At 35.2% G+C, this 23,515-nt stretch overlaps 1 protein-coding gene across 3 annotated transcripts in view; it reads left to right on the top strand.

The window, feature by feature from the left end:
* Window positions 1-23,515, top strand: part of LOC105476622 (ADAM metallopeptidase domain 2) — a 113,243-nt gene that overhangs the window by 54,805 nt on the left and 34,923 nt on the right. For all 3 annotated transcript variants that reach the window (XM_071068344.1, XM_071068345.1, XM_071068347.1), the window contains exons 8-11: window positions 2,106-2,177; window positions 2,596-2,762; window positions 3,842-3,923; window positions 13,900-14,036. In XM_071068344.1, coding sequence (XP_070924445.1) covers window positions 2,106-2,177; window positions 2,596-2,762; window positions 3,842-3,923; window positions 13,900-14,036 — 458 coding nt within the window. The remainder of the gene's footprint in view (window positions 1-2,105; window positions 2,178-2,595; window positions 2,763-3,841; window positions 3,924-13,899; window positions 14,037-23,515) is intronic.

Here is a 23,515-nt window from a genome sequence, read left to right on the forward strand (position 1 = left end):
TTGTTCCCTTTCAAAAGGCCCTCTACTATAACCTACTTACAGTGGAGAGATGTACCACTGATCTCCTTGAAAAGAGGAGAAGATTTGGAAGTTCTAACTCCTTTTTTTGATGTTGTTTTTAAAAAGCTTTATTGAAATGTAATTTACATTTTATGATGTTAAACCATTTGAAATGTAAAATTCCATGGTTTTTAGTATATTTACAGATTTGTGCAAAGAATAATAACAATAATCTAATTTTAGAATATTCATCACCTTACAAAAGGACTTTGTATCCATTAGCGATTACTCCCAATCCCTCTGCCTCTACTTTCCTGTACCATAGGCCAAGCAATCACTAATTTATTTTCTGACTGTACAGATTTTTCTATTTTGCACATTTCATTTAAATGGTATCATACAATATGTAATGATTTATGACTTTATTTTTTCATTTACCTTAGTGATTTTTAAGTTTATACATGTTATGGCATACATTAGTACTGTATTTCTTCTTACTGTAAAATATTATCCTATTGTATCACAATTTGATTACCTATTCATTAGCTGATGGACATTTCACTTTTTCCACTTTTAAGCTATTATGAATAACATTGCTGTAAACATTTGTGTACAAGTTTTTGTGTGGCCATGCATTTTAATTCGTATTGGGTAGGTGTGAAGAATGAGAACTGCAAATTGTTGGATTATAAGATAACTCCATTTCACGTTTGACAAACTGTCTTCAAAAATGATTGCTCCATTGTATATTTCCATCAGTATGCACAAGAATTCCAATTTCTTCACATCCTCACCAACACTTGTTATTGTGTGTCTTTTGAATTACAGTGAATCTAATGGATGTGAATTTGTTTCTCATTGTGGTTTTGGTTTACATTTCCCTAATATGCAATGAAGTTGAGAATATTTGCATTTGTGTATTATTCATTTGCATATCTTATTTGGAGATATGTCTATTCACATTATTTGCACATGTTTTAATTAGGTTGCCTTTTTGTTGTTTAGTTGTAAGTGTTCTTTATATATTCTATATACTAGATCTTTATGGGATATAATATTTTGCAAATATTTTTACTATGTCTGAAGGTTGTCTTTTTGTTTTCTTGATGGTGTCATTTGAAGCATAAAGTTTTTAATTTTGAAAACTTAATATTTCTCCATTTGATTTTCTTGGATTCTTCTTCAAATATTAATTGACTATAAATGTTAGAATCTATTTATGGACACTCAATTTCACTGATCTGTAAATCTAACAAAAGGTCAGTAACAAACTGCCTTGGTTACTGTAGTTTATAGTTAGTTTTGAAATTGAGATATGTGGGTCCTCCAACTCTGTTCTTATTTAAAATTGTTATGACATTCTGAATCATTTTCATTTTTCTACACTCTATTTCTGGATCATGTTTCATGGGCACTTAAAAAGAATGCATATTTTGCTGTTTTATAGTGAAATGTACTATAGATATTTATTGCCTTATAATTTTGTTATAGTCTTCAATATCTCTGTTGATTTTTGGCCCAGGTATTCTATTATCGAAAGCTGTTTACTTAAGTCTTTAAATATGACTGTTGAATTTTCTATTTCTCCCTTCAATTCTGTTGTTTATTCCTTTGTGTAATTCTCTGGCTCTGTTTTTGGATGTATACATGTTTATAACTTTTATATCTTCCTGATATAAATCCTAGCTCTCTTATTATTGCTGTTTGTATGGTATATCTTTTAAGTTCCTTTACTTTTACATGAATTGTATCTTCAAAAATGTGCTATGTCTCCTATAAACACATCTAAACATTACAGTTTAGAGCTGAAACTTTCTTTTAATAATTATTATAATTATTTTATTGATAGTAGAATTATACCTTTTTTTATAATGTTTACAATTTTTAAATTTCTATGGAAAAAATATAAATTCCAATTCATATTTTTCAGTTTTTTTACTGAGCATATAACATATCATTTGTATAAGAAAATAATGTCTAAAACTAACATGTTTGTAATTTAAATAATTTCTTACTTCACCAAACTGAATTTTAAATGAAACAATAACAATCATTAAACGTTAAACAATATATATTCATATCTAAAAGATAATTATGTTTTACAGTATAATCATATGGGGTCTGGTACAACTGTTGTCACTCAAAAGATTTTCCAGTTGATTGGATTGACGAATGCTGTAAGTGTTTGCTTCTTAGTACTTTCGCACTTCTTGTGTTACTAAAACAATTTCTATACCTCCTTATGACACTATGTGAATCCGCATGTTGTGTAGTGTCAGGGAAATTAAGTTTTATTTTAAATTCTACTTATCTGAAGTAGGAATAATAATAATTGTATGCACCTAATTTGGTTACTGTAAGACTTAAATTACATAAAGCAGAGGGTATGGGTCTTCCTTAAATGCAAGCATTATAAAATCTCAAGTATTACTTTTATTATTAGTAACATTTTAAACTTACTAATATACTTTAAAAGATCAAATGCAGGCTTACAGTTTAGTTGCTTAATATTTGTCATAAATTTGTTTTCAAACATATATATCTAATTTTTAAAAACTGTGACGTTCAAACATATTTTTGTGTTTTCTATTTTAGATTTTTGTTTCACTTAATATTACAGTTATTCTGTCTTCATTGGAGCTTTGGATAGATGAAAATAAAATTGCAACCACTGGAGATGCTAAAGAGTTATTACACACATTTTTAAGATGGAAAAGATCTTATCTTGTTTTACGTCCTCATGATGTGGCATTTTTACTTGTGTAAGCATATCTTGACATTATATAAAGTTTACCTGAAGAAAATATATGCAATTTGACCCAGTATCTGACAGTTGATAAATGTATATTTAAAAATCTATTTTTTTCTTACATACACCATTTAAATATTTTTCACAACATGGTATTTATAACAGAATTACAGATATCAATGTGTTTATTGGTTTGAAGTTAAAACTCACTTGTCAATCTTGTTCCCATATTACTTCTTTCCCAAGAGTGTATACCACCTTCTTGAATATCTCACACAATGCATAAAATTTTCACAATATCTATTCAGAGAAACATCTGAATTCTATCAATACAGTAATTCAGACTTCTTGTTATGATTTGTTGTTATAAATTAAAAAGTAAGCAAAGAAATTGAAACACTATGTTTTAATATCTCTAATATGTCTGCCTTGTGCTTAAGGTTTTAGTACATTAAACTTCCTATTTAATAGACTCTGTTTTTCTTTTATCAATATTCAGAAGATATATATATGTGCGTATATAGGTATATCTATCTATCTATCTATCTATCTATCTATCTATCTATATATATATATAGAGAGAGAGAGAGAGAGAGAGACAGAGAGAGAGTTTTAAAGATTATACATGGAGTTTTAAACATTTTACTTTTTATCTTCTGTCCCCTAAATATAACATGCCTTTTTCATGTCTCTGGAAGGCTAATTTTGTCTGAATAACTAGAGACTTTTGTCCATAGAGTGATTCTGCTCATTAACCAGTTGCATTACTTTAGCTTTTTACTTTTAAGGAGTTTTATTTATTTTTATTATTTTTTGTTTTTTCCTTCAGTTTTTCTGTTTTAGTTTTTAAAAATCTACATAAATCTTTGTTATGTTACAGAAATCCATATGAAAATACACTTTTCATTATTTGTTCTTAAAATCTATTTTATTGTTTTTAAAAGAAGTAGAAAGATTTAGTCACATCTTACGCTATGCTACATTAATGTTAGATAGAAATATTAATGATATCATAAATGTAAAATTTGTCTTATAAAAATTCATATTAATTTTTACAAAATTATGTGATTACGATCCCTTTTTAAACTTAAGTTACAGAGAAAAGTCAAATTATGTTGGTGCCACCTTTCAAGGGAAGATGTGTGATGCAAACTATGCAGGAGGTGTTCTTCTGGTATGGTATGGTTATGTATAGAAAGTATGCTTGGGAGGCCGAGGCGGGCAGATCACCAGGTGAGGAGATGGAGACCATCCTGGCTAACACAGTGAAACCCCTTCTCTACTAAAAAATAAAAAATAAAAATTAGCCAGGCGTGGTGGCGGGCGCCTGTAGTCCCAGCTACTCCGGAGGCTGAGGCAGGAGAATGGAGTGAACCCGGGAGGCGGAGCTTGCAGCGAGCCGAGATCACGCCACTGCACTCCAGCCTGGGCGACAGAGCGAGACTCTGTCTCAAAAAAAAAAAAAAAAAAAAAGGAAAGAAAGAAAGTAGGCTACATAAATTAGTATACAGTTATGCATTTTCATAGTTAACTTTTATGTATATTAAAATTTGCATTGTTTTAAGTGTCTTTGTCACTGTTGCTGATAGAAATGTTTAAACTATAAGAAGTGCTCATTGAATTCACTACATACAAAAATTTTTCAATTTCCTATCATGAGTTCAAGATATCCTTTCTAGAAAGTTAAGGTAGTGAACTAGTTTACTTTTACTGTAAAGTGCTCTTCAAGTTTTCATAATCTTAATATTTAATAATTAACTTTGGCTAAAACTTAGATTTTGTATGTTTTCCTAATTATATAGCGAACATAATTATGAACCAGATTTAAATAAAACATTTGAAAGTATCAGTCGCCCTAAAATGCTTCATAGGGTATAAGTAAAGAATAAAGCAGAACCAAATGTCCTAATTGACATTAATTATCTTAGAGAATGTTAGTGTATTCAAAACTGATATTTTTTGCTGTTATTTCATAATACTATCACTATTCTGACAAACAGAACTTGCCTTTTTGTTGTGTGAGTGTACAATATCTACTGGAGTTTCACAGAGGCAATGAACAAATGAAGTGAAGCTAAGTGAAGCAATAAAGAGATGAATCAATTAAATGGAGATAAAAATAATTTCAACTTCTATTTTAGATTTAGGGCATACATGTACAAATTTGTTACCTGGGTATATTGCAAGATGCTAAGGTTTCATATATGATTGATTCTATCACCCAGGTACCAAGCATAGTACCCACTAGTTAGTTTTTCAACCCTCCCTCCAACCCCAGGTAGTTCCTGGTTTCTAGTGTTACTATCTTCATGTCTAAGTGGACCCAATGTTTAACTCCCACTTATGAGTGAGAACAGGCAGTATTTGGTTTTCTGTTCCTGCGTTAATTCACTTAGAATAATAGTCTCTAGCTGCATCCATGTTGCTGCAAAGGATATGATTTTTTTTACGGCTGCATAGTATTCCATAGTTTATATGTACTACATTTTCTTTATCCAATCCACCATTTATGGACACTTAGGTTGATTCCATGTCTTCGTTATTGTAAATAATGCTGTGATAAACATGTAAGTGCCAGTGACTTTTTGGTAGAATGATTTTATTTTCTTTCTTTCTGTCTTTTTTTTACTTTATTATTTTGAGACAGAGTCTCTCTCTGTCACCCAGGCTGGAGTACAATAGTACTATCTCAGTTCACTGCAACCTCCACCTCCCCAGGTTCAAGCAATTCTCCAGCCTGTCTCCCAAGTAGCTGGGATTACAGGCACTCACCACCAAGCCCAGCTAATTTTCGTGTTTTTAGTAGAGACCGGGTTTCGCCACGTTGGCTAGGCTGGTCTCGAACTCCTGACCTCAGGTGATCCACCCTCCTTGGCGTCCCAAAGTGCTGGGATTGATTTATTTTCTTTTGTATATATACCCAGTAGTAGTATTGCTGGACTGAATGGTAGTTCTGTTTTAAGTTATTTGAGAACTCTCCAAACTGCTTTCCACAGTTTCTGAACTAATTCCAGTTCCCCCTAACAGTGTATAAGCAGTCCGTTTTCTTCATAGCCTCATCAGCGTCTGTTGTTTTTATATTGTAATAAGAACCATTCTGACTGGTGTGAGATGGTGTTTCATTGAGTTTTGATTTGCATTTCTGTAATGATTAGCTGCTTAACCATACAGAAGAATAAAACTAGATGCCTTCCTTTCACCATATACAAAAATTAACTCAAGATGGATTAAATATTTAAATGTAACTCCTCAGACCACAAGGATTCTAGAAGAAGACCTAGGAACCACCATTCTGGACTTCGGCCTTGCCAAATAAAATATGACTAAGCCCTCAAAAACAATTGCAACAAAAGCAAAAATTTACAAGTGAGATGTAATTAAACAAAAGAGCTTCTGCACAACAAGAAATATCAACAGAGTAAACAGACAGCCTACTGAAAGGGAGAAAACATGCACAAATTATGTATCTGACAAAGGCCTAATATCCAGAATCTATAAGGTAGTGAAACAATTGAACAAGCAAAAAACGAATAACCCCATTAAAAAATGAACAAAAGACATGAACAGACACTTCTCAAAAGAAGACATACAAGTGGCCAACAACATATGAAGAAAATGCTCCAACAAAAATTGATCTTCAATATTTATAAACAAGTTTGGAGAATGTGGCTTATACTTATGGTCAAGTGAGTCATCTGGTCTCAAATGCTGGAATTTGACTTGTTTATTTCATCACATGCCATAGTAAGAAATCATAAGACTCTCCCATGGAGAGTGTAAGGCCTTCATTGATTAACAAAGAGGAGAGCAGAACTGATTTTCTCTACAGGGCAGGATTCCAGCATGGGCAACATAGTAAGAACTCATTTCTGCAATAATTTTTAAAAATACAAATATTAGCCAGGCATGGTGGAAGGCCCCTATAGTCCGAGCTGAGGTAGGAAAATCACTTGAGCCTAGGAGTTCAAGGCTACAGGGAACTAGGATTTCACCACTGCACTGAGCCTGGGCAACAGAGCAAGACCCCGTCTCAAAAATAACAACAAAATTTTTAAATTAAAGACAGGCTAGCTACCAGGAAGAAGAAAATGCCATAGTTTACTGGACAGTTTATGCCTCATGGGCAGAGAAGAATGGTCTCTTTAGTGACGACAATTGGAAGAAAGCTTTTCCAGTATTCTTTCTTATTCTCCACAGTTATTTTGCCTGCCCATTCCACTGGAAAAATCAGCTATAGCCAATGTCCACAGAAGTGAGATGTTGAAGAAAATAGTTGAAGTTCTGCCTTTTGATGTTTAAATTCCCACCACCCTTTCTACCCAATCCTGCAGGGCTATAGATTGCAATTTAGAGTCTGTATACTTCTGATGCTGCTCCTTCCTAAAAGTTTGTATGTGAAACCACAACACAACTGGTTTTTGGTTGAGTACAAACAAGAAAGAATAATCAGCATATGATTTTTCACTTAAATTTTTTTTTTCTTTTTTTTGAGACAGATCTCGCTTCTGTTGCTCAGGCTGGAGTGCAGTGGTGCGATCTCAGCTCACTGTAACCTCTGCCTCCCGGGTTCAAGCGATTCTCCTGCCTCAGCCTCCTGAGTAGCTGGGACTACAGGTGCCCGGCACCATGCCTGGCTAATTTTTTGTATTTTTAGTAGAGACGGGGTTTCACCATGTTAGCCAGGATGGTCTCGATCTCCTGACCTTGTGATCCGCCCACCTCGGCCTCCCAAAGTGCTGGGATTACAGGCATGAGCCACTGTGCCTGAACTTAAAATATTTAATTGACAAACATCATATATATTCAAGGGGTACAATTAGACAATTATGTATCTTTAGATATAGTCATGTTAGGGGTCACTGTTTCAATATATGAATTTGGAGTGGGAGGGACACAATTTAGTCCATAGCAGTAGTCTTAAGGCAGGATGTTCTAGAAGAAATAAAGAGGAATATGTAATTATGATGAACTTTTGAAGGGGAAGATAGCAATCATAATGTTGTATGCATCTAATTACATTGCTTCAAAATATATACAGCAAATGTGAGAGAATAAAGGAAAAAGAGATCCATAATCGTATTTAAGAATGGAAAAAAACAACCTACCTCAGCAATGTAATTTTTCATTTCATCAAAGTATATATTTCTAAAATATTATACCAAAGAGCAACATAATACTAATATAGAGTATTTACCAAAACAAATAATATGGTGAGAAATAAGGCAGTATCAGTAAATTTTAAATGATTGAAATCTTACAGAGAAAAGTGTCTGACAATTGTGGATTTAAATGAGAATCAAATAATAGAAATATCACTTAAAAATCTCAAAAGATTGGCAAATAAAATGAGATAACTCATTTTGAGCTAAGTGGCATTAAAAATATAGCATATCTAAACTTATGGGATCCCAAAAAGGCAGAACTGAGAGGTAATGCATTTATAGCTTTAATGTATAAATAAAAATAAAGTTAGTTTGAATGTAGATGATCTAACTCCACCTCCAAAAAGCATATAGATGGTGAGTTAAGCTAAGAGACGCTAGAAAGTAGGAAATAAGTTTTAAGGATAATATTGGCTATCAATGAAATACAAAATATAATGAAGAAAATCATCAAAGATCAAACTAATATTTTTGATATGTACAATGTATAACAACCTACCAAAACAGGTATCTTATTTCAAAAAAACTGAAAAAACAAATTATCCAAATATTAGTTGAATAAAGGGACACGTATTGTACATATAAGATGGCATATCCTCAACCAATTAATGGCAATAAATATGGATAAAATTTTATGAATAATAAATTTTCTCAAGTAAATAGAAAAGTAAATCTGAATCACCATTGAACCATTGGCATAGTTGAGTCTGTAATTAAAACACTTTCCTCCAAAACAAACAAAAATTCTAGACCCACATGATTTCCATAAAATTGGCTCCAAAATATTTAATGCTTGTAATAAGTTACTTTAGATAATACAAAAGGACGGGCTAATTCTCACCTTGTTTTATGATTTGAGATTTATATTAACAAAAAGAATTCTGCAATATATCAAAATGGATGACATGGTGAACACATAGAAATTATTCTAGGAATACAAGATGAATTTTATATTTGAAAATCAATCATTATAATCTACTTTATTAAAAAATATATACAGAAAGATACATTTGTTAAATTTAGAACCTACTCATGACAAAAAAAGAAAGATTGAATACTCCCAACAAACTTAATGTAAAAAGAGACACCTTCAAGAAATGTTTGCCCATTCTAAGATCATGAAGCTATTCTATCCTCTAACACAAGCCTGATTGATTTGCCTTTCAATTGTAGATGTATAACCCACATTAAAGAAATGTGTTTGGTGTAAAATGGGGGACAGAATCAGTTACCTCACATTGGATAGGTAATTGCTTCATAACAATTTATTTAAAGGATTAGTTTTCCTCCAAAGAAATACAGTTGTGCCTTTGTTATAGAGATCAACTTGCCATATTGCTGGCCTCTTTCTGGAATCTTTTTATGACCATTGGTGTTTTGTATGTCCTTTCACCAACACCATGTTGTCATAATGACTCTACCTTAATAGTGAAACATCGAAAATGGTAGTGTAAACCCTACTAGTCTGTTATTCTTCAAGACTGTTTCAGGTATTCCAAGTCCTCTGCATTTCCATTTTAAAATCAGCTTGTCAATTTCAACAAAACTGTTTGAGTGTTATTGCTTTTTATGGAAACTTTAGATCAATTTCAGGGAGATTAGTATCAACAATATTGAGGCATTTTATCCTTCAAATATGTAAACATATTGTGGAATATCCATATCCTGTAGTGCACTATGCAGAAATTAAAAGAAGTACAGTTACACTCAAAATTAATGAATTTCCAAAACTATATTTTTAGAAAAACTAGCCAGAAATAAAATAATACTTAATGGTGCCATTTTTATGAAGCTAAAGTGCAAGTAAAGATAAACCACTGTAGTGAGATCAAAATAAAGATTATATTTTATGGGGAGGTAATGCCTGGAAACTTGCTGAAAAGAACCTCCTGAGTGATGAAAGTATTTTGTATCTAGTACAAAGTAGTAGTTATATAGGGTCATGTGACACACACACATGCGTACACACAAGTACACACATATGCACTTTCCCAATACATGTGTATATATGTGTTTTCACATAAGTATACATAAATTATATGTACATGAATGTGTATAATGTGTACAGAAATACACATAAATATATATACACACATTGATATGTATATGAAACTGTATCAAATCCAAAACATTATTTAAAAGGTATGAAAGCACCACACAAAACAAGCTTTTAAATAATTCCAAAGGACAATAATCAAAAGAGATAAAAATGTTTTAATTTCAACTGTAAAAGGCAAAGATCATTGGATTACATTTTCTCTACAAGTTTCAAACCCATTTGTAAAACCACAGGAATTTTAACCCCTAAAGGGTAAGAGACAGACCAAAAAATAACAACCATAGGTCAATTTATATATCAATATTAATATAAAGCAGCAAAATATTCTTTAAATAGAAATCCATATGTATTTGGTTTCTATTACTTAAGATGAAACAAAATCTTAGTAGCATTGTATAATGATCCTGAACATATAGTAGGTATATACTAAAAATCTACTGAAATAGAGTGCAAACAGTGAAAAGCTTTGAATATAGGCAAAAGAGATTATTGAGTGCTCTTTCAATGCTATTCTGGGCTTGACTTTCAATTGACTGGGCTGTTTGCAATTATTTGGTGGCAGAGATTAATGTGCAGATTTTTGTCTGGTAGAGATGCAAATAATTTCTCTCTGGTGGACTAGATAACCCACATATTATTTATTATTCTCTAAAACACTAATCAGTTTTGTATCTAAAACCTACAACTCTATCCTAACATGTTTATTAATATACTCCTAGATTCTCAAATGTTCTTTGATATGGTTTGGCTGTGTCCCCACCCAAATCTCATCTTGAATTGTAGCTCCTGTAATTCCCATGTGTCATGGGAGGGAACCAGTGAGAAAATTGAATCATGGGGGTGAGTCTTTCCCAAAGGGGAGATCCCATGCACACATTCTCTGGCCTGCCACCATGTAGGATGTGCCTTTACTCTTCTTTCCTCTTCCACTATGATTGTGATGCTTCCCCAGCCATGTGAAACCATGAAACTGTGAGTCCATTAAACCTCTTTTTCTTTATAAATTACCCAGTCTTGGGTGTGTCTTTACTAGCAGCATGAGAGCAGACTAATACACTCTTTGAATTGGTGTGAACATCTTACTAGTTCCTTGACTAAATAATGAGTTGAACAAAACATAACATGTGTTCATTAAAGAAAAAAAAAGGCATAGATAGAATGTTGACACATAAAATTAGAGACAAGAGTGTTTTTTTAAAAAAACTTATATGGAATGCACATTATAGAGAATACTCACATGTTATGCAAAAAAACAGTCTCAACAAATACCCACCTGTTTACAAATTTCTCAGTCTGGTGATTGGCATATAAGCAGCGTAATAAAGGCTTGTTGCTGTTATTATTTGAAAACTATGGTTCTAAACAGGTATACTCACCAAAAGAAGATTGTCTGCTTTGTTGAAATTTTTTGTCCCTAAATATACATTTTTTTAAATTCAGTGTTATATATAGTTTTGCTTTATTGTCACTTGGCTTTCAAATTAGAGATAATAATAACAAGGGGTCTGTAGGAAATTCTCTTACTGCTTTCCATAGCTTTAAAAAACTTTCTATGCTAGTCTGGACTGAACTGTGTCCCCCCTGAATTCATATGTTGAAGCCTTAACCTCCAATGTGACTATATTCAGAGACAGGACCTGAAAAGAGGTAATGAAGGGTAAATAGGTCATGGTGGAGGGGGCGGGAGGTGGGGCTCTAATTCAATAGGACTGCTGTCCATAGAAGAGGAGGAAGAGACACCAGAGATAAGGCTCTCCATGTGCAAATAGAGGAAAGGCCAGCAAGAAGGCACTCTAGTACAAGCCAAAAAGTTTTCAGCAGATGCCAGCCAACCCTGCCAGCACCCTGATCTTAGACTTCTAGAACTGTGAAATTCCACAGAACTGCAAGGAAATAAATTTCTCTTGATTAAACCATCAAGTCTTTGGCATTTTGTTGTGGCAGGCCAAACTGATTAAGAGAAATCCAAAGCGAGATGATCACAAACAAAATGTGAAGAAATGTCATCTCAAATGTAAAACCATGTCTTTGATCCTATAATGATCAAAGACATTTGAAAGCGTCTTTGAAAGGAAATACAATAAATGGAAAGATCCAAATATATGTACTAGTAAGAATACAGGGAAGGCAAGAGCAACTGAACATGAAGGAAAAAAAGAACCCTGCTTTTATATAAATGCCTAAAGTGAAATCATTGGATGTTGTTGTCTCCATCTTAGTGAATTATAAGAGATGACAGGAAACAGGAGAAAAAGAGAAAAGTATAAAGATGCATTTATTGGTCAATAAGCCTTTTCTATAATATCTCAAAAACAAGGTGGTTTAAAATAACAGTACCAGTATTAATATACTACTACAGTATTTAGCCTTTTGAAATTTAGCTGAATCCTTCAATTTATTCCCTGTAGAATCATTCTCTCGCCTTTTCCCCCTTCTTCTCCTTCTTCTTTTCCTTCTCCTTTTCATTCCTTTCTTCCTTCTCCTCCTTGTCCTTCGTCTTCTTCTTCCTAACACTGTCTCTCTGAAAGCAGATGAAACATTAAAATGTGGAAATTTGATAAATGGAGTATTTATTCATGTCATGCAAAATGTAGAGCCTTTACAGTACCTCCATGCAAGTATTAAAGAACTTTAATTGGTACCAAGTGTTGATGGAGGGAAGGGAGTCATTTTGTCAGAGTCACAGACAGAAGGTAGACCTCCCGTCAAGGGTTCAAAGAGACATAAGCATCATTGCAATGATGTAATAAATACTTCAGTTTCATTCACATCTCGTTCTCTTCTCTCCATTAGAATTAATCAAGACAAAATTTGAGGGCAAAGCATCCCTCTGACATAATCCATTTGTGTCATCTTTTTGGGGTAGAGGGCAAGGTAGAAAATGATGGAAAATTGACTTACAGAGGCAAACAGAAGAAACCAAAATGTATACCTAGAAACCTATCATGAAGTATATTCATCAAAATGTTATTAGATATGTTTGAAGGGGTAGCAGGGTATGTGAATTTTTCCCAAAATTCGTGTTATAGTGTGATCAAAATGCACTATAATAAACATCTTACTCTTACAAAAACAGAAATTATAAAGGTATTTTAGTTTTCCCAATAAAATTGAAACAATTGAAAAGTCAGAATTCTTATTATCAGTCATTATTACCATAATATTAATTAATTCAATGGGTTAACTTATGAGTTTATAAATACATGTATGAAATGGTTATATAAAATATTATCTTTGAAGAATCAACTTTTAAATTTTTAATTGTATTATGGGTACACAGTAGTTATATGTTTTTATTGGGGAGATGTGAGGTTTTGGTACAGGCATACAATGTGTAATGATTAAATTAGGATAATTGGAATATCCATCGCCTCAAGCCTTTATCGTTTCTTTGTGTTAGGAGCATTCCAATTCCACTCAGATATTTCAACACATACAGTAAGTGTTGTTAACTGAAGTAACACTATTTTCCTAGAAATACTAGACCTTATTCTATTTAATTGAGTTTTTCTACCGTTAAACCATCTCAACTTTATCCCCCACTTTGTACTACCCTTCCCAGCCTCTGGTAATGACCAAATTTCATAACTTGACACTATGTTTTTCTATGCATTTATCTTTAAATATTATCTTTTGTGAATATAAATATGACTGTAATTGTTGTTAGACATAACTAACAAATTCCTGGGGCAATGTTTTTTTCTTTGAGATCACCAAATGAGTCATCTATTTACATACTAGTAAAACTTCAGATTTTATTTTTCATAATTTTCTTATATTTATAATGAATTAGGCCAACATGGATGCCACTTTTGGGGATAACAGATGCCCCTATTCCATTTTATCATGTGACTCTTTAATAATTGCATTGTTCTCCAAGTAAACAAAATAATCTCCCAAAACGTGTACATCTATTTTTTTTTTCTCAGCACCCCAGAACCATAAGTCTGGAATCTCTTGCAGTTATTTTAGCTCAATTATTGAGCCTTAGTATGGGGATCCCTTATGATGACATTAACCAATGCCAGTGCTCAGCAGCTGTCTGCATTATGAATCCAGAAGCAATGTAAGATTTCTGACTTATACTTTACATATATAGTTTAATGTAATTTTAATGTATTTAGTTGAAGAAAGTTTAAGTTGTTAAAATAAATAATAATGGCTATCAGCTGTGACCGAGGACTCCAGGACCAAAATGTGTATTCCAATGCCCATGATGCATATTTATCTCAATATCACTTGTAATCAAATGTCACACTGGCTTTCTCACATGTGATCGATCACTACATTTATCAATATGTTTACTTGTATAATTTTACAATTTGATGCATGATTTGATAAGTCAAATGCAAGCTTGAGATCACTACACGAAACATATTTATTAGTATGAACTTGTCTGCATGACTGTCCTTCACCATGCCTTGGTTCAGCCTAAAGTCTCAGCATCTGTTGATTTCAGAGATGCTGCTGTTCAGCTTTTTCTTTGTCATGAGAGAAAGTCTTTTGCAGTATTCTAATCAGGCCTTAACGATCTAGTGATTTTTTTTTTCTGATATCAACATTATTCTTATAGTACATTATGAATTTTTGTAGAAATAGGATCAAATAGCCAGGGGATTTAAGGAAACCAGGCAGTAACTGGAGCCAGACTCTTGTCTTTCTGATGGATATTCTTGGAGGCATTCTTTGTTTCTCAGATGTGTTAAAAAATCAAGCCTCATCGCCTGCAGCAGGAAACATCTCACTGTCTTCATTCCCTCACTCCTGCTCCCTAAAATATTTGTGCTTAAGTTCTTGTCTCAGGCTCCTATTTTTGGGGGTGGCAGGGGTGGGGAACCTGTCCTAAAATAGTTACCCCAGAATGACTTTAGAAAACAAACCTTTATGAAAGGATTGTCACGGTCTGATACATGATCTGATAACAACAAGGGCACCTTTGCCAAAAGATAATGTGAAAAGTGCACTGCAGCAGGTCCAGGCTGTGGTGCAAGATGCCTTGTCTTTGGTTCTTGTGATTATTTCAGTACAATGATACTAAGGATATTCCTGGTAGATTACATACATGTGGAATCTCTGGCAAGTATCAGTAGGAGATTTGCAGTGCAGACCTATAGTTCTGCTATAGCTTCCGATGGGCTACTGGGCTCTTGTAGCCTTGAGCATGCATCCAGGAAATAGTAAGTTGCTATGTTATTGAAGTTCACTATGTTTATCATAAATGGGGTGTTTTAGAGCCACAAAAAATATGTATAAGCTTAATCTATCTGATGACCAAAATGGTAAATCTGGGAGCTGGCTAGAGGAGGTCCAGATAGTACACGTAAATAAGGGAACAGGGATCCCAGATTCTCATGTCACCTACATCTATTTCACCAATATTTCTCAGTCACTACACACTAATAGCCTCGTAGGGATTTTCTAAAACTGATTGATGGAGGGAAAAAACAAACAAACCTCAGTCTATTTTCAATATGTTAGTTGAAGTGTTTTTTAAAAGTCAGTTTCATATAGAATCCTATTAGATTTAGACCTAAAGACTGTGAGGATGGTAAATGTCCCCATGCCCCATGGGCATATTTGCAAACAATATGTCGGATTTTCCACCTTGTATGAGAAGTGTCGGAGATTGGAATCTACACAGATTCCTATGTTGTGGCAAATAACTTGAATATTTGGTCAATGATCTAGATGCTGTAAAACTGGACATTTAAAGACAAGAAAGTGTGGGGAAGAAGTATGTGGATTTATTTAGAATGGGCACAACACATTCAGATGTTTATTTTCAAGTTCCACCAGAAAAGTGTTTACTTCAAAAGAAGCATTCAAGGACCGGGTTTTTGACATCTATGATGGTCAGCCAGCCTTTTTCCTAGCACACCCTAAAAGAAGTCTTAAAATGAAAGGCATGCACTCCTTCCCTAGGAGCAAACTTCAGCCACCTTAGTGAAACACCAGATTCCTGACCAACTAGGGGAAATTTTGTAAGTATTCTGTACATTTTTCTGTGGGCCCAGCAGAAAGAAGTCATTATTGCCATCTCAATAATACATGCTGACATTGACTTTTCCTCCTCCTCTCTTTCTTCATCCTTACACCCTTATTCCTGCTTCCTAGAATCACCTCCCACATAAAATTCCTACAGTCAAGTTCATGCTTTAGAGTGTTTTCTCATGGCCAATCCAAACAAACACAGATGACATTTATATCGTTTGTATTAATAATGTTGAGTATTATTTATTAAACTTTTATTTATCTCAACCACAATATAGTTGTTTACAATGATGATAATGATATATTGCTCATCATGTTGATTATGATGACTGCAATAGTTGTGATGGTAAAAAAAAATGATGGGAAGGATAAGAAAATCACAAATATAAGAAATTCTTTGGGCTCTCCACATCCTCATGCATAATGTCAAAGTATTCTCTGTTCAATTTTGAAACAGGTAATTTTGTTAGGATGCCTGATGAGTTATTCCCATCATGGTTGGAGCCTGTTCCTTAGTTTTTTATTTTCCTTTGGAAATAGATTTCTTATTTTTTTCTAATTGCACCATGTTTATAAGACTATGAAATTTGCAATTGTTTATGACAAGTATATAGAAATGATTTTGATTAACTTTTATTGAGCTTGTATCCTGAAGCTTTGCTACACTAACATATTCATTCTGGAACTTCTAATTTAGTCTCATGAGAATTGTATTCATATGTAATTATATATTATAAATACATCTTCCTTTTTGATCTTTATATTTTTAAAACGTCTGTATCTTGCCTTATCGCAGTGCTTTGGGCCTCGAGTATTATTTAAAACTGAAGTTTGATGTGTGGCTGTCTTTGCTTCACTCTGATTTAAGGGCAAGACTTGTAACTTTTCACCAATAAAAACATTAACTGAAGGTTTTACAGAGAGACTTGTAATCAGATTGAGAAAGCTTTGTAACCCTGATTTATCAGAGTTTTCATTATGAATATATTTTATCAAATATTGAGATGCTCATGTGTTTCTTCTACTTTATTCTGTTGATACACTGAAATGTATTTTATTCATTTTTAGTTGTTTAAATAATCTTGCTTTTCTGGGATAAACTGCATCGAGGAATGATGAATTATCCTTTTAATGTATTGATCCTTTGTGTAGATGCATTTCCCCCCTAATATTGGCAAGGTTTATTTGCCTGTATATTAATGAGTGACACAGATCTTTAGTAGTAATTCTCTTGCAATTCCTTTGACTGGTTTTAGTATCACAGTTACATTGGTTTCACATAACTTTCTAAAAGAGGTTTTGTACTATTGGTATTATTTCTTTCTAAATTGTTTTATAGCATGTATCATTGGAGCTGTCTGGACCTGGATAACTCTTTTTGGAAAGGTGTTTAACTGGTCATTTTTGAGATATTGGGCTATTTAGATTTTGGTTAGTTTTCTTCTTCTTCTTCTTCTTTTTATTATTATTGTTATTATTATACTTTAAGTTCTAGGGTATATGTGCATAACATGCAGGTTTGTTACATATGTATACATGTGCCATGTTGGTGTGCTGCACCCATCAACTCGTCAGCACCCATCAACTCGTCATTTACATCAGGTATAACTCCCAATGCAATCCCTTCCCCCTCTCCCCACCCCATGATAGGCCCCGGTGTGTGATGTTCCCCTTCCTGAGTCCAGGTGATCTCATTGTTCAGTTCCCACCTATGAGTGAGAACATGCGGCGTTTGGTTTTCTGTTCTTCGATAGTTTGCTGAGAATGATGGTTTCCAGCTGCATCCATGTCCCTACAAAGGACACAAACTCGTCCTTTTTTATAGCTGCATAGTATTCCATGGTGTATATGTGCCACATTTTCTTAATCCAGTCTGTCACTGATGGATATTTGGGTTGATTCCAAGTCTTTGCTATTGTGAATAGTGCCGCAATAAACATACGTGTGCATGTGTCTTCATAGCAGCATGATTTATAATCCTTTGGGTATATCCCCAGTAATGGGATGGCTCGGTCATATGGTACTTCTAGTTCTAGAACCTTGAGGAATCGCCATACTGTTTTCCATAATGGTTGAACTAGTTTACAATCCCAACAACAGTGTAAAAGTGGTCCTATTTCTCCACATCCTCTCCAGCACCTGTTGTTTCCTGACTTTTAATTGCCATTCTAACTGGTGTGAGATGGTATCTCATTGTGGTTTTGATTTGCATTTCTCTGATGGCCAGTGATGATGAGCATTTTTTCATGTGTCTGTTGGCTGTATGAATGTCTTCTTTTGAGAAATGTCTGTTCATATACTTTGCCCACTTTTTGATGGGGTTGTTTGTTTTTTTCTTGTAAATTTGTTTGAGTTCTTTGTAGGTTCTGGATATTAGCCCTTTGCCAAATGAGTAGATTGCAAAAATTTTCTCCCATTCTGTAGGTTGCCTGTTCACTCTGATGGTAGTTTCTTTTGCTGTGCAGAAGCTCTTTAGTTTAATTAGATCCCATTGGTCAATTTCGGCTTTTGTTGCCATTGCTTTTGGTGTTTTAGACATGAAGTCCTTGCCCATGCCTATGTCCTGAATGGTATTACCTAGGTTTTCTTCTAGGATTTTTATGGTATTAGGTCTAACATTTAAGTCTCTAATCCATCTTGAATTAATTTTTGTATAAGGAGTAAGGAAAGGATCCAGTTTCAGCTTTCTACTTATGGCTAGTCAATTTTCCCAGCACCATTTATTAAATAGGGAATCCTTTCCCCATTTCTTGTTTTTCTCAGGTTTGTCAAAGATCAGATGGCTGTAGATGTGTGGTATTATTTCTGAGGACTCTGTTCTGTTCTATTGGTCTATATCTCTGTTTTGGTACCAGTATCATGCTGTTGTGGTTACTGTAGCCTTGTAGTATAGTTTGAAGTCAGGTAGCATGATGCCTCCAGCTTTGTTCTTTTGACTTAGGATGGTCTTGGCCATGCAGGCTCTTTTTTGGTTCCATATGAACTTTAAAGCAGTTTTTTCCAATTCTGTGAAGAAACTCATTGGTAGCTTGATGGGGATGGCATTGAATCTATAAATTACCTTGGGCAGTATGGCCATTTTCATGATATTGATTCTTCCTATCCATGAGCATGGTATGTTCTTCCATTTGTTTGTGTCCTCTTTTATTTCACTGAGCAGTGGTTTGTAGTTCTCCTTGAAGAGGTCCTTTACATCCCTTGTAAGTTGGATTCCTAGGTATTTTATTCTTTTTGAAGCAATTGTGAATGGAAGTTCATTCATGGTTTTACTCTGTTTGTCTGTTACTGATGTATAAGAATGCTTGTGATGTTTGCACATTAATTTTGTATCCTGAGACTTTGCTGAAGTTTCTTATCAGCTTAAGGAGATTTGGGGCTGAGACAATGGGGTTTTCTAAATATACAATCATGTCATCTGCAAACAGGGACAATTTGACTTCTTCTTTTCCTAACTGAATACCCTTGATTTCTTTCTCTTGCCTGATTGCCCTAGCCAGAACTTCCAACACTGTGTTGAATAGGAGTGGTGAGAGAGGGCATCCCTGTCTTGTGCCAGTTTTCCAAGGGAATTTTTCTAGTTTTTGCCCATTCAGTATGATATTGGCTGTGGGTTTGTCATAAACAGCTCTTATTATTTTGAGATATGTTCCATCAATACCAAATTTATTGAGCATTTTTAGCATGAAGGGCTGTTGAATTTTGTCAAAGGCCTTTTCTGCATCTATTGAGATAATCATGTGGTTTTTGTCTTTGGTTCTTTTTATATGCTGGATTACATTTATTGATTTGCGTATGTTGAACCAGCCTTGCATCCCAGGGATGAAGCCCACTTGATCATGGTGGATAAGCTTTTTGACGTGCTGCTGGATCCAGTTTGCCAGTATTTTATTGAGGATTTGTGCATCGATGTTCATCAGGGATATTGGTCTAAAATTCTCTTTTTTTGTTATGTCTCTGCCAGGCTTTGGTATCAGGATGATGTTGGCCTCATAAAATGAGTTAGGGAGGATTCCCTCTTTTTCTATTGATTGGAATAGTTTCAGAAGGAATGGTACCAGCTCCTCCTTGTACCTCTGGTAGAATTCAACTGTGAATCCATCTGGTCCTGGACTTTTTTTAGTTGGTAGACTATTAATTATTGCCTCAATTTCAGAGCCTGCTATTGGTCTATTCAGGGATTCAGCTTCTTCCTGGTTTAGTCTTGGGAGAGTGTAAGTGTCCAGGAAATTATCCATTTCTTCTAGATTTTCTAGTTTATTTGCATAGAGGTGTTTATAGTATTCTCTGATGGTAGTTTGTATTTCTGTGGGGTCGGTGGTGATATCCCCTTTATCATTTTTTATTGCATCTATTTGATTCTTCTCTCTTTTCTTCTTTATTAGTCTTGCTAGTGGTCTATCAATTTTGTTGATCTTTTCTAAAAACCAACTCCTGGATTCATTGATTTTTTGGAGGGTATTTTGTGTCTCTATCTCCTTCAGTTCTGCTCTGATCTTAGTTATTTCTTGCCTTCTGCTAGTCTTTGAATGTGTTTGCTCTTGCTTCTCTAGTTCTTTTAATTGTGATGTTAGAGTGTCGATTAAAATATTTCCAGCTTTCTCTTGTGGGCATTTAGTGCTATAAATTTCCCTCTACACACTGCTTTAAAAGTGTCCCAGAGATTCTGGTATGTTGTATCTTTGTTCTCATTGGTTTCAAAGAACATCTTTATTTCTGCCTTCATTTTGTTATGTACTCAGTAGTCATTCAGGAGCAGGTTATTTAGTTTCCATGTAGTTGAGCGGTTTTGATTGAGTTTCTTAGTCCTGAGTTCTAGTTTGATTGCACTCTGGTCTGAGAGACAGTTTGTTTTAATTTCTGTTCTTGTACATTTGCTGAGGAGTGCTTTACTTCCAATTATGTGGTCAATTTTAGAATAAGTGTGATGTGGTGCTGAGTAGAAAGTATATTCTGTTGATTTGGGGTGGAGAGTTCTGTAGATGTCTATTAGGTCTGCTTGCTGCAGAGATGAGTTCAATTCCTGGATACCCTTGTTAACTTTCTGTCTCGTTGATCTGTCTAATGTTAACATTGGGGTGTTGAAGTCTCCCATTATTATTGTATGGGAGTCTAAGTCTCTTTGTAAGTCTCTAAGGACTTGCTTTATGAATCTGGGTGCTCCTGTATTGGGTGCATATATATTTAGGATAGTTAGATCTACCTGTTGAATTGATTCCTTTACCATTATGTAATGGCCTTCTTTGTCTCTTTTGAACTTTGATGGTTTAAAGTCTGTTTTATCAGAGACTAGTATTGCAACCCCTGCTTTTTTTTGTTCTCCATTTGCTTGGTAGATCTTCCTCCATCCCTTTATTTTGAGCCTATGTATATCTCTGCATGTGAGATAGGTCTCTTGAATACAGCAAACTGATGGGTCTTGACTCTATCCAGTTTGCCAGTCTGTGTCTTTTAATTGGACCATTTAGTCCATTTACATTTAAGGTTAATATTGTTATGTGTGAATTTGATCCTGCCATTATGATATTAACTGGTTATTTTGCTCATTAGTTGATGCAGTTTCTTCCTAGCCTCGATGGTCTTTACATTTTGGCATGTTTTTGCAATGGCTGGTACCAGTTGTTCCTTTCCATGTTTAGTGCTTCCTTCAGGGTCTCTTGTAAGGCAGGCCTGGTGGTGACAAAATCTCTAAGCATTTGCTTATCTGTAAAGGATTTCATTTCTCCTTCACTTATGAAACTTAGTTTGGCTGGATATGAAATTCTGGGTTGAAAATTCTTTTCTTTAAGAATGTTGAATATTGGCCCCCACTCTCTTCTGGCTTGTAGAGTTTCTGCCGAGAGATCTGCTGTTAGTCTGATGGGCTTCTCTTTGTGGGTAACCCGATCTTACTCTCTGGCTGCCCTTAAGATTTTTTCCTTCATTTCAACTTTAGTGAATCTGGCAATTATGTGTCTTAGAGTTGCTCTTCTTGCGGAGTATCTTTGTGACATTCTCTGTATTTCCTAAATTTGAATGTTGGCCTGCCCTACTAGGTTGGAGAAGTTCTCCTGGATGATATCCTGAAGAGTGTTTTCCAACTTGGTTCCATTTTCCCCCTCACTTTCAGGCACCCCAATCAGACGTAGATTTGGTCTTTTTACATAATCCCATACTTCTTGCAGGCTTTGTTCATTTCTTTTTCTTCTTTTTTCTTTAGATTTCTCTTCTTGCTTCATTTCATTCATTTGATCCTCAATCGCTGATACTCTTTCTTCCAGTTGATCGAGTCGGTTACTGAAGCTTGTGTATTTGTCACGTATTTCTCGTGTCATGGTTTTCATCTCTGTCAGTTCGTTTATAGCCTTCTCTGCATTAATTATTCTAGTTATCAATTCTCCCACTTTTTTTTCAAGATTTTTAGTTTCTTTGCGCTGGGTACGTAATTCCTCCTTTAGCTCTGAGAAGTTTGATGGACTGGAGCCTTCTTCTCTCATCTCGTCAAAGTCATGCTCCATCCAGCTTTGATCCGTTGCTGGCGATGAGCTGTGTTTCTTTGCAGGGGAGATCCGCTCTTATTTTTTGAATTTCCAGCTTTTCTGCTCTGCTTTTCCCCCATCTTTGTGGTTTTATCTGCCTCTGGTCTTTGATGGTGGTGACGTACTGATGAGGTTTTGGTGTGGGTATCCTTCCTGTTTGTTAGTTTTCCTTCTAACAGTCAGGACCCTCAGCTGTAGGTCTGTTGGAGATTGCTTGAGGTCCACTCCAGACCCTGTTTGCCTGGGTATCAGCAGTAGAGGCTGCAGAAGATAGAATATTGCTGAATAGCGAGTGTACCTGTCTGATTCTTGCTTTGGAAGCTTCCTCTCAGGGGTGTAATCCACCGTGTGAGGTGTGGGGTGTCAGTCTGTCCCTAGTGGGGGATGTCTCCCAGTTAAGCTACTCCGGGGTCAGGGACCCACTTGAGCAGGCAGTCTGTCTGTTCTCAGATCTCAACCTCCGTGTTGGGAGATCCACTGCTCTCTTCAAAGCTGTCAGAAAGAGTCGTTTGCGTCTGCAGAGGTTTCAGCTGCTTTTTGTTGTTGTTGTTGTTGTTGTTGTTTAGCTGTGCCCTGTCCCCAGAGGTGGAGTCTACAGAGACAGGCAGGACTCCTTGAGTTGCTGTGAGCTCCACCTAGTTGGAGCTTCCCAGCCGCTTTGTTTACCTACTTAAGCCTCAGCAATGGCGGCGCCCCTCCCCTAGCCTGGCTGCTGCCTTGCAGGTAGATGGCAGACTGCTGTGCTGGTAATGAGGGAGGCTCCGTGGGCATGGGACCCTCCCGGCCAGGTGTGGGATATAATCTCCTGGTGTGCCTGTTTCCTAAGATCCTTGGTAAATTGCAGTATTGGGATGGGAGTTACCCGATTTTCCAGGTGTTGTGTGTCTCAGTTCCCCTGGCTAGGAAAGGGGATTCCCTTCCCCCTTGTGCTTCCCAGTTGAGGGAATGCCTGGCCCTCCTTCAGCTCTCGCTGGAAGGGCTGCAGCAGCTGACCAGCACCGATTGTCCTGCACTACCTAGTGAGATGAACCCAGTACCT

This window comes from Macaca nemestrina, chromosome 8 (genome assembly GCF_043159975.1).
Source record: "Macaca nemestrina isolate mMacNem1 chromosome 8, mMacNem.hap1, whole genome shotgun sequence".
NCBI lineage: Eukaryota > Metazoa > Chordata > Mammalia > Primates > Cercopithecidae > Macaca > Macaca nemestrina.